Below are 12,017 nucleotides of genomic sequence, written 5' to 3' on the forward strand. Positions count from 1 at the left end.
ACATGGTATCAGAGGCTCTACTTGTATCACATTTGCAGCTTTTCATAGATTTCTGTCCTCTGTGCCTCAACTAGACTGGAAACCCACTTTGGAGCCAGTCCTGTTTTCTTCCTAACCCCTAGTATAGTTCTTTGAATCCTGTAGAGTATTTTTAACAGGGTAGGTTTAGGAGAGGACAGGAAGTTGGAAAATTATTGGTTATTAGGGATTTCCACTCTATGCACAACAATAAAATCTCTTTATGATTTTAGGAAGCCAAAGAGGAACCAGAAACAATAGATGTGCATAGAAAAGAATGTGCCACAGGAGGTAAGGAATGTTGTCTCCAAACCCTGGGAACAGTGGACTTTTGAGTAAAAATATGACGTCTACAATTCTGCATCTCTAGATAAAATTAGCTAATAGAACTGATTCTTGACTTAATTTGTATTCTTTCTGAAAAGCCCCATTTAGATTGCTTTGATGTTTCAGCCCCAGAGGACTTGTAACTAGTGCCCTACTGTGAGCTAAGAATAATACCAATGTCATTAATAAATGCGAAGCTCTACTTCAACATCCTTTTCCTTATTCCATCTAAAAGTAAAGAAGCCATTATTTAAAGAATGAGTACTAATATGCTGCCCTCCCAGTCCACCTCCATTAGGACAGAATAGTGGATAGAACCTAGGCTTTGGAGTTATAGAGAATCTAGCTATGACTTTGCAAAGTTATTTAACCTTGAGTCTCAATTTCCTCATCTGCAAAATGGAAATGAGTTTTTTTAAAAAGTACCCTTTATTGAGAATATACTATATGCTAAGTACTAGGCTAAGTTCTTTATGTGCATAGTTTATTTCATTTTACCAAAGACCTAGTGGGATAATAAACTGCAATTCAGTTTCCTAGCCTGTAAACTATAGATAGTACCTAGTACAGAAGGTTTGCTGTAAGGATTGAGTAAACTGTGTAGGAAGCACTTAGAAAAGTACCTGGCAGAATTCTCATAAAATTATGTTAGCTACTATAGCAAGATAATACCATCCTTATTTTGTAGATGGCTTGATGAAGTTGTGACTTGTTCCAGGTCACACAGCTATAAGTCTAAATCTAATGCTTTTAATATGTAATTTATTGTTCTTTTTGTGAAGTTGTCATGAAGAATGTCATTAATATGTGCAAAGACAGTGAAATAAGTCAGGCAGAGAAAGACAAATACCAAATGCTTTCTCTCATTTGTGAAGTGTAACCAGCAAAACTGAAGGAACAAAATAGCAGCAGACTCGCGAACTCCAAGAAGGGACTAGTGGTCACCAAAGGGAAGGGGTGGGGGAGGGGGAGAGGGGGGGAGGGAGAAGGGGTATTATGATCAGCACACCTAGTGTGTGCGGGATCACGGGAAGACAGTACAGCACAGAGAAGACAAGTAGTGACTCTGTGTCATCTTACTACACTGATGGACAGCGAATGCAAAGGAGTATGTTGGGGGAACTCAATATGGGTGAATATAGTAACCACATTGTTTTTCATGTGAAACCTTCATAAGAGTGTATATCAATGATACCTTAATAAAAAAAGATATGTGCAAAGAGCCTTGTTCTGGGACTGGCATATTGACCTGTGAGAAATGGTTGATACCATGTTTATTGTTACTGTTATTGTTACTATTATTGTTATCATTGTTATTACTACTACTGCAAAAATCACTACTACCTCTGTTGCTGCTATGAGAACCTTAATCCAAAGGACCAGAGTATCAGAGGAAGGTATGCATTTGCATCAAGTCAAATAAACATTCAAATGTGAAGAGAACAAATTGGGCTGTCCCTTGGCTCTGAGATATCTTCAGGTTTCAGACTATTCACAGGCTAAGTATGAACCAATGATTTTAGAGCCATTGTGATCCCAATAGCATAACATTACCTTATATTTTAGCAAATGCATTATTAGCTGGCTATCATTTCAGATTTGTTTCAATGGAATGCCCCTTTTTAGTGGACAGAGGACATAACAACATTTGATCGAAAGTGCTTCAGCTATTAAGCTTTCTAATCAAATACCATTTTATTGTCTTTCAGTGGATACTGCTGTTTCCACTCTTCCTGTAACCACTATGAAATCGGTTAACTTTAAACAAAGTGACAAGTAAGCTCTTCTTCACTTAGCATGCTAACGTTTATTGCTTTGCTGCATTGAATTGTGTCTGAATAAATTCTTTGTCTTGTCCTACAGCACTTCTGCTACTGAGAAGGAGGTGGAGGTAAGTTTAAAGAAAACAGATTTTTCTTTAATTAAAAAAAGTGTTTCAGACTCGCTTGCCTAGAGTCACTTCACGCTTTTGCACAAGTCATGTTTGGTGTCTGATGGGCTTGTCAATAACTAAGTATAGGTAAAGCCTATGCATGCCAGCATTATGCTGCTCAAAGGAGAAAGAAATGCTTCAGTATAATCCATTATTAAACTGAAATATTTGACTACATCCAATTTTCTCCCCTCACCCTCACATTATTTTGACAACAGGCCGAATTTCTCAGATTATCTTTGGGATTTAAGTGCGATTGGTTCACCTTGGAGAAGAGAGTAAAGCTTGAGGAAAGATCCCGTGACTTGGCAGAAGAAAATTTGAAGGAAGAAATCACTAACTGTTTAAAGCTGTTAGAGGTGAGAATCTTAACATTTGGGGATTGCACATTTGATCATATTGTTGATGTTTTCAAATTACATATGAGTTTATTTGTATGATAAAACCAACACCAGCTCAAGCCCTGCCTGGTCCAAATGTGAATTAATAGGAGTTAAAAATTAAAGACCAGGCTGGAATAAAATATTCACTAATAGGGAAGTGTAAGCAATAAAACAAATGTCTTTTAAAGTAGTTTTGTGCATCCACCTTCTTTTTAGATTTTCAAATAGATTTCAGGCAGTAAAGTAATCATGCAGAAAACTGAGCAATAGGAGAATTTTAAGCATTAAAGAAGAAAATCAAAAGTCTATTTCCATTACTGAAGAAGAATGGTGACTGATTTCAGTCTTGTCAGATAATGGGCAAGCCTGTATAAGGCACACAGAAGTAGGAAACTATCCTTTCCCGTGTGTAGTCTTAGCACCCTTGTTGAAGATCACTGATCATTATAGGTTTATTTCTGGGCACTCTGTTCTCTTCCTATATGTCTTTCTTTATATCAGTACCATACTGTTTTGATTACTCTAGCTTTATAATATGTTTTAAAAGCTGAAAGCATGAGTCCTCCAATTCTGGGCTCCTTTTTCAAAATTGTTGTGACTATTTGGGGCCCTTCAATATTTCATGTCAATTTGGGGATGAATTTTTCTATTCCTGAAAAAAATGCACTTGGGATTTTAATAGGAATTGCATTGCATCTGTAGATTGATTTGGGTAATATTGACATCTTAGCAAAATTAAGTCTTCCAATCCATGGAAACAAGATGTATTTCTTTTTATTTGTGTCTTTAATTCCTTTCAGCACTGTTTTGTAGTTTCACAAGTCTCTTGCCTACTGGTTAGGCTTATTCATAAGTATTTTATTATTTTCACTGCTATTATAAATACAATTTTTTTCTTAACTTTCTTGATTGTTCATTGTTAGTGCATAGAAATGCAATTGGTTTTGTATGTTGATTTTATATTCTGTAACTTTCCTGAGTTTAATTAGTCTAACAGTCTTTTTGTGGAATCTTTGGTGTTTTCTGTATATAAGATCATATCATCTGCAGAGATTATTTTACTTCTTCTTTTCCAATGTGAATTTTTTATTTCTTTTATTTGCCTAATTGCTCTGGCTAGTACTTCCAATATTAAGTTGCATAGAAGTGGTGAGAATAGGTATCCTTTCCTTATTCCTGACCTTAGAAGAGAAACTCAATCTTTCACCATTGAGTATAATGTTAGCTGTGGGCTTTTCATATATGACCTTTATTATGTTGAGGTACTTTCCTTCTACTTCTAGTTTTTTAACTGTTTTTATCATGAAAGGATGTGGAATCTTGTCAAATACTGCTCTGCATAAATTAAGATGATCATGTGGTTTTTATCCTTTAATCTGTTAATGTGGTGTACTGCACTGATTTTCATATGTTGAACCATCCTTGCATTCTAGGACTAAATATCACTTGGTTAGGTTGCATAAACCTTTCAGTGTGCTGTTGAATTCAGTTTACCAGTATTTTGTTGAGGATTTTTGTACCAATGTTGGTAAGAAATATTGGTCTGTTGGATATGGGCCTTAAAGGATATAGTTTTCCTGGAGTGTCTTTGTCTGGCTTTGGAATCAGTGTGCTGGCCTCCAACAATGAGCTTTGAAGCATTCCTTCCTCTTCAATATTTTGGAAGAGTTTCAGGAGGATTGGTGTTAATTCTTAATTAGATGTTTGGTAGAATTCACCAGTGAGGCTATCTATCACTGGACTTCTCTTTGTTAGGAGATTTTTGATAAATGTTTCAATCTCTACTAGTAATTGGTCTGTTCAAATTTCTATTTCTTCATGATTCTGCTTGGGTAAACCATATTCTGTTTGGCTAACAACTAATGTCTGATTTTTCCTGAGAACAAATAAAGGTGGTTATTTAAACTAAAATAGGAAACTGTGTGTCCAAAAATGGCCATTCCAGTTGGTGGGCAACTCTTTTGTTGCAACTCATACATACCTGTCCTTTTCAGAAGTGGCTGCCATTCATTGAGCACCTACTGTGTAACAAGCAATTGGCAGCTATTACCTGTCATATAATAATATTCCTGGAAAGACAACATAATTGTCTCTATCCAACAGATGAGGAAAGAGCAAATCAGAAAGTTTGACATTATAACATTTCTAGAACTAGGATGCAATTTAGAGTTAATGGTTCCTTATAGTTTTATTGAAGAATAGTTAATTATTGGCAGATTATTCCTTTCTAAATGATATATAAAATTTATGGTGTTATAGGTTTGTGCAAGTCTTAGAAATTTGCTTATTTATACAGCTAATGAGCAGTGGCTTGTTTGCTTCCAAATCTACTGTTCTCTTAATTCTGTCTCCACCCTAGTGAAAAGGATGGTCTTCCGTCAGGAAAGCTATCATCCTTGATCAAGAAGGCAGTTTTGAGATAAATATTCATAAGGCAGTGAAGGCATATCCACCTCATCAACCCAATCACACTTTTTCATCAGGGGAAGAGCAGATATAGTTGTCAGAGCCATTCTAATTCTGGTATATTTTCACTACTTTTCTTAAAAGTTCAAACTAGGCTCCTCATATAGTAGATCCAACTCATTTATAAGCAAAATTTCTTTACCGAATACCAACTAATTAGATCCCATCCTATTAAGTGTAAAAGAAAGATGTTAACTATACATGAAGATATAGATATACATATAAATATACAGAAAGTTATAAATATACATGAAGCAAACTTGGAAAGTGAAGAAAGAAGGGATCAGGAATAGACAAAAGGTTTTCTGAGCATTTGTGCTGGCCTACATGATAGCCAACAGAGATATTACCATTTCAGGATCATTCATTATTGGTCTGTGCTGCTGCTTTACATCCCCCACCCAGACAACTGAGATTTGACTGTCATCTGCATTTGCAACATAGTCAGTGTTAGAGTCACTAGCTGAATTCTTGGATTGGATACTTTTTAATACTTTGCTTTCCACGCAGTCCTTAGCACATCTATGTGAAGATGACCACCAGGCCCAGGAAATCATTCAGAAGCTGGAGAAAAGTATAACATTCCTTAGCCAGTGCACAACACGAGTGGCCAGCAGGGCTGAGATGCTGGGAGCCATTAATCAGGTAATCTGTCTCCATGTCTCTAGTTACAATGAGATTCTTAAAAGGATTTATTATCCCTGAGATTATGGATTATGTTTCTAGGAAGAAGTTTAAAAAAAACACACATCTTTATTGTACAAGACATATATGTTTAATGAAGGAAAAAACGGAAAATGGAATGTAAAGAAAATTTTCTCATGTTGGCATTAGCTACCGACAATCATAAAATGTGACATATTTTTCTAGCCACTCCCTTCATACAATGTTATAATCTTTTTTTTTATTCAACATATAGTATAGATGACTCTCCATGTGATACAAATATATAAACACAAATCTTTTTATGATATTCTATTGGTTGAATAGATCATAAATTAACCAATCTCCTACATGTGATCACTTCAGAATTTTCTTAATATTTTGCTATTATAAATAATGCTACAGTAAACATCCTTGTATATGTATCTTTGCACACTTATTTACAGATAAGCAGAATTTTATTTGTAGGTAAATCTGGGAGACTCTGATTTTTTGAATCTACACTTAAACAAATGTGTTAAAATGTATTTTCCTTAAAAGGAGACATTTAATTGTGCTGGTAATTTTAGTTTGATCAATTTGTTGTATATTTTTAATAGCTTAAAATTAAGAAGTTCCTTTTTAACTGCTCACTAGAGAGTAATATTCTTCATTTTATTTATATGTATACATAGTTAGAAAAAGAATCAAGTAATTCTACAAGGCTTATTTTTCATTTTCCCATGTTCCAGAGCAACAATTTTGGGGCTGTTTTGTGTTTACATCCATCTCTCTAAATAAAATGCTTACTGTCCCTAAGTGACTTATTTCTAGTTTTAGATATTTCTTGGTTTCCCACTATGAAGATGAATTATTTAGTTCTTTTATTAATCTCTGCCCCCTGACATTTTTCACTGTCTCACCCCCTCTTGTTGATCTCTCTCCTTCCCTAACCAAGCTTGAATGCCAAGGTCAAACACAGTATTTGCTCCCTTGCATGAACCCTCAACACTTTTCCCTCTTGTTTTGTTTTACTTATTTAGAAGGTTTCTAACTCTGTTTAAATCCATTTTGCCACCTGCTCATTCCTGCATAGCCACAAAACGCCCCCACTCTATGCTAACTGAGCTCCCTGACGGGCCCCAGGCTCCACCCTGTACATTTTCTCTCCATCTTCACCTGATCCCATACCATCTTGCGTAGTCAGCCGATGACTCCCACATTCACGTGCTTATCCTAAACCTCTGCCGTGAGGTCCAAACTAGAATATACTACTGCTGACACAGTGTTTCTACGTGGATGTTTGATAAACAACTCTGACTTAACATATCCAAAAATAAACTGCTGCCAGTCCCTCCAAAACCTGCTCCACACATAGCCTCCTTTCCTCATTTAAGGGCACTCTGCCCTTCCCTTGGTGGATAATTCTCAGCAGTTTTCTCTCACATTCCACGTCTAATCCTACAGAAAATTCTCTTCACTCCACAATCAGAATATATCCAGAATGTAGCCGTGTATTTCCCTCCCCACTGCTACCACCGTGATCTAAGTCACCATTCTATTTTTTCCAGATTAATACAGTATTTTCATTAAACAATCTGTTTCCATTCAAACCCAACCCTTCCCCCAACATAGTTTATGCTCAATAAAGCAGCCAGAATAATTCTTTAAAATTTAAGACAGATCATGTTACTTTTGGTGCAAAGCTCCCCCAGTGGCTCCTTACTTTTTTCAGAATAAAAACCAAAATGCTTCAATGGGTTAAAAAAGATCTGCATGATTCCACTGCTCTCATACCTTTTGACTTTTCCTCCTATGACTGTCTTCCTGGGTGACTGCACACCAGCCACACCGGTGGCCTTTCTGTTCACCACCGGACATGCTAAGCACCCTGCCACCCCAGGCCCCAGTTCTGGCTGCTCCCTCTGCCTAGAATACTCTTCCTCGGGTACTTACATGTCTCAGCCCTCACCTCCATCAATCTTGTTCCGATGTCACCTTCACAGAAGGACCTGCACTGACCTCCCTGACATCCTCCCACCCCAAGGCTTTTCACCCTCCTTCTGCCGCCTTCTGCTGGTCACAGCACCGACTGCCTTCTAATACACTACGCATTTTACTGACATCTTGTTTTTTTGTATGTCTCCTCTCACTAGAATATAAGCTTCATGGAGGCAGAAATATTTGTGTGGCTCACTGATTATATCTCCTAAGCCTAAAATGTGCCTAATGTAAAGCAGGTGCCCCCAAAATTATTTGTTAAATGAGTAAATGACACCAAAAACAAAAGCAACAACAAAAAATAACTTGGACTTCCTCGAAAATTAAAAGCTCGTGTGACAAAGGGCATTATCAAGAAAGTGCAAAGAAGACCTGTAGAAAATATTTGCAAATCACGTTGAATAAGGGTCTAGTACCCAGACTATATACAGAACAGCTACAACTTAGGAACAGAAAGAGAAACACTCCAGTTAAGAATGGGCAATAAACGTTTCTCGAAAGCAGACATACAAATGGCCACTAAGCACATGAAAAGATGCATTAGAGAATGCAATGGCAATGCAAATCAAAACCTTAATGGCATACCACTGCACACCTTCTAGGATAGCTACAAAAAAAAATATGTGGATAAATTGCAATATTTTATAATTAATATTACTTAGCCATTAAGAAGAATGAAGTGCTGATATGTGTTATTTGAGTGATACATGATAGATGAATCTGGAAAACATTATCCTAAGTGTAGATGATAGACACAAAGGTCAGGTGTTGTTTGATTCTGTTTATAGGATCTGGAATGGGTAAATCTTTAGAGAAGGATGGTTACCAGGGCCTGGGGTACGGATGAATGGGGAATAATTGTTCAGTGGGAATGCGATTTTATTTGGGGGGATAAAAGCCTTATGGAACCTGATTTAAGTGGCAGTTGCACAACACTGTGCATGCATTAATCGCCCCAAATTGTTCACTTTAAAGTAGTTACTTTTATATTATGAACTATGTATTCACTTATATAAACAAGGAAAAGTACAATGAAATGTACTTTGCCAGGTTCCAATTAAAACAAAACTGTAAAAAGATGTTTTTGAGACAACTGGGGTAATTTGAATACCGATTAGATGATATTAAGGTGTTTTTTATTATTGCTATGTGGGATTGTGGCACTGTAGTTATTTTAAGGAAATACACTCCAATTATGAAGATTTAAGAGTGAAACAATATAAAATATTCAAAAATTGAGAAGGAGCTGAAACTCATGGCAAAATGTTGATGATTCTTGAAGCTGGTTGATGGGGATGTGTGGGTTTGTGTACTTTTTAGGTCCATATGAAAATTTTCGTAACTAAATTTTTTAATTAAAAATGAGTTAGTGGGTGAATACTATTAGATCAAATTATGTGTAAATATTATTATAAGCATGTAAATTCTATTCATAGCAAAGAGCAGTGTATGACTTTCCTTCTTTGTGCAAATTAATGTTCTTCCTAGACTTAATCATTTTTCTTTGCTGTGGTCATTAGCTGCTTAATTTTCTGCATTTTGTGGAATTTTCTCTACTTTCTTGAATTCCTATTCTTTGGATGTTGGAGTTCCTGAACTGGTCCTTTCTTATCTCTTTTCTACCTTTTAGTCTTTTAGCTCTAATTTCAGGGAGATTTCCTCAACCTTATCTTGACACTCTCTGGTTGCGTTACATATTTTTTCCTATTTTTAATTTCCAGACACTTTTTCTCAGAATGTTGCTTTGTAGTGTTATTTTGCTCTTACTTCATGGATGCAGTACTTACTTTTAACTCCACGAAGATACTGACAGGTTCCTTGGAGTTTCGGTTTTTCTGCAGTTTGTTCCCTCCAGATTGCTCGTTTCTGTTTTGATTTCTCCATTCATGCGAGAGGCTCTCCTCTGGTTGGGGGCTCGGTGTACATGTTGGGAAGAAAAGGTTCTTCTTGGCTCTGAGCTTTACAAGAGCAAGAACAGGCCACTGGGATACTCTTAATGTCAGTTGATTTAGGGCTTTCGTCTTGCACTGTTAGATTCTCCAAGAGAACATTTTTCCCACCGCCTGCCTCGAGTAAAAGCCTGGCAGTCGGCGTTAGAGTTGGAAGGAGGAATAAATAAGGCTGGCTACTCTCAGTAGTCGATAGATACGCCAACTTTTGCTTACGTTCTCTCCTTTTCCATTATTTCTACACAGATTTTCAACCATTTCTTCTATTCATACATCGCCCTTCAAGCTTAGTTTCAGAAGCACCATTAATTCCTGAGCCTGTGGGGCTTTCTGTGGTGCAGCCCAGGCTGCTTGTAGGCTTTTCTTACCTCTTTTGTTAGGGTTCAGCTTTTTCAGGTCTCTGTCATGCCCCACTAGTCATTCTACTAGCAGACTTTCACAATTGTGCTGCTTATGTCTTCTGTTCTATCTGCCCTTTTTTAAGAAAGCATCTGCGTTTTTGAAAAAAATGTTTATTGTCATGTTAGTGCCGTTTAGGAATGGAGTGAAGATAAATTCATGTGTCTAATCACCATCTTTTAACTGTGTATCGAGAGTAGTACTTTCAATATAAATTTTTAACTTTTTTCCTCCTAGGAAAGCCGGGTTAGTAAAGCAGTTGAAGTGATGATTCAACATGTGGAAAACTTGAAGAGAATGTACACCAAAGAGCACACTGAATTAGAAGAACTGAAAGAAGTTCTTTTGCAAAATGAAAGGTCTTTTAATCCTCTTGAAGATGAAGGTAGTAAAGGTTTAAGATGATTGTATCAGTTATGGTTTCCTAACATGCTCCTCTTTCCTTCACTGTCTAATTATTATTATTATGTCTTTAGTATAAGACCCTTAAGGTTATTTTAGACAAAAAGCTCATTCCTGCTATTTATATAGCCCAAAGTAAGATGTCAGAAAATAGACTGGGAAACAAGGAGGATTCTTTGGTAATGACACCAAAAATTCATTTAAAAAATTGCTGAGCTGAGAGAATATATTTAATCCAACCCATTTAGTCGACCCTAGTGTTCTCCTACTTAGGATATTCTAGAACTGGCTTTCTCCAAATATACAGAAGGAACAATGACTTAAATGAGCCACTCATATCGACATGGTTTTGTATTTTTTGGACTAATGATTCTGGCATAGTAAGCTGACCAACGAATTGGAAAATTGGGAGACATCTGAGACTGTGGAAAATATCTAAGGTTTTTATAGATCTTATAATAGTTTGATTTAATTAGATAGTATGAACTACTCTGGGCAGAATTATAGTTTTAATGGTCTTTTCCCTTTCCTAGAAAAGTAAGCATATTTGGTAATGTTCTGATCTGTACCTTGGATTCATTTTTTTCAGCATGCTTTCATTTAGTGCCTTCTGTGTTGCTAGGTAGGCACTGTGGATATCTGCAGTGATGAGAGGACTCTGTTCCACTGGTTAAGATGGTAATTGTTATAAATCAAAAATAACTAGATATTTATATAGTTTGGTAGTCTCTAGGGTCATAAGTAAATATTTTCTGGCCATTTCTTTTCTTTGTAAAGAATCAAGACCATTGCGCTAAATTACATTATGTATTTCCTAAAATGTGCAAATACGTTTCTCCTTTCAGAGGACTGCCAAATTAAAAAACGTTCAGCTTCTCTAAACTCCAAGGTAATTATTAATTTGATTAACAAATGTCTATCAGTTATAAGTGAGATGGTTTAAAGTATTTGAAAGCAAGATGGCTTTACATGTAAATCATAGAACAGTGATTTTAATTTACATTGTTTTGTATGTACATATGCATGTGTGCATATTTATGTTTATATATGTATGCCTTTATACTTCTTGCTGTATTTGTGTATCACTTAAGTTCACCACCAGCAAGAAGGAGGCCAGTATAATGATAGTTTCTCTCTCGTGTGAAACCTAAGTTAGAAATAAGCAGTCCAGGGTGGGGCAGTTTCACAAAATCCGCAGGGCCCTGGAAACTCCTCCCTTGCTGCTGCCTCACCCCCGGCCCTTTGCTTACGTCATATGGCCTGAGATGGCTTCCCGAGTTCTGGGCATCAAATCGCCAAGACAGTTTTTTCCTAAATGTGCATTTCTTCCCCTCGGGTAGCCACCTTCTCTTCGAAGAGTGACCATTGCCTCTTTGCCCAGAAATATTGGAAATGCAGGAATGGTAAGCAAATTCCTACATGGTCTCAGTCAAAAGCACATTCCTTTTCATATGCCAAATAATATAAACTTCACTAAGTTCATATTTTATTGTTTCT

General features: G+C 36.5%; 1 protein-coding gene across 1 annotated transcript in view; it reads left to right on the plus strand.

Annotated features, from left to right (window-relative positions):
- Positions 1-12,017, plus strand: part of IRAG2 (inositol 1,4,5-triphosphate receptor associated 2) — an 80,754-nt gene that overhangs the window by 65,288 nt on the left and 3,449 nt on the right. Inside the window, 8 exon segments of the mRNA XM_057491290.1 lie at positions 252-309; positions 2,055-2,121; positions 2,209-2,236; positions 2,497-2,637; positions 5,638-5,772; positions 10,356-10,503; positions 11,366-11,409; positions 11,861-11,923. Of these exon segments, the coding sequence (XP_057347273.1) occupies positions 252-309; positions 2,055-2,121; positions 2,209-2,236; positions 2,497-2,637; positions 5,638-5,772; positions 10,356-10,503; positions 11,366-11,409; positions 11,861-11,923 (684 nt within the window).

Source organism: Manis pentadactyla, chromosome 14 (genome assembly GCF_030020395.1).
Source record: "Manis pentadactyla isolate mManPen7 chromosome 14, mManPen7.hap1, whole genome shotgun sequence".
In the NCBI taxonomy this organism is placed as follows: Eukaryota; Metazoa; Chordata; class Mammalia; order Pholidota; family Manidae; genus Manis; species Manis pentadactyla.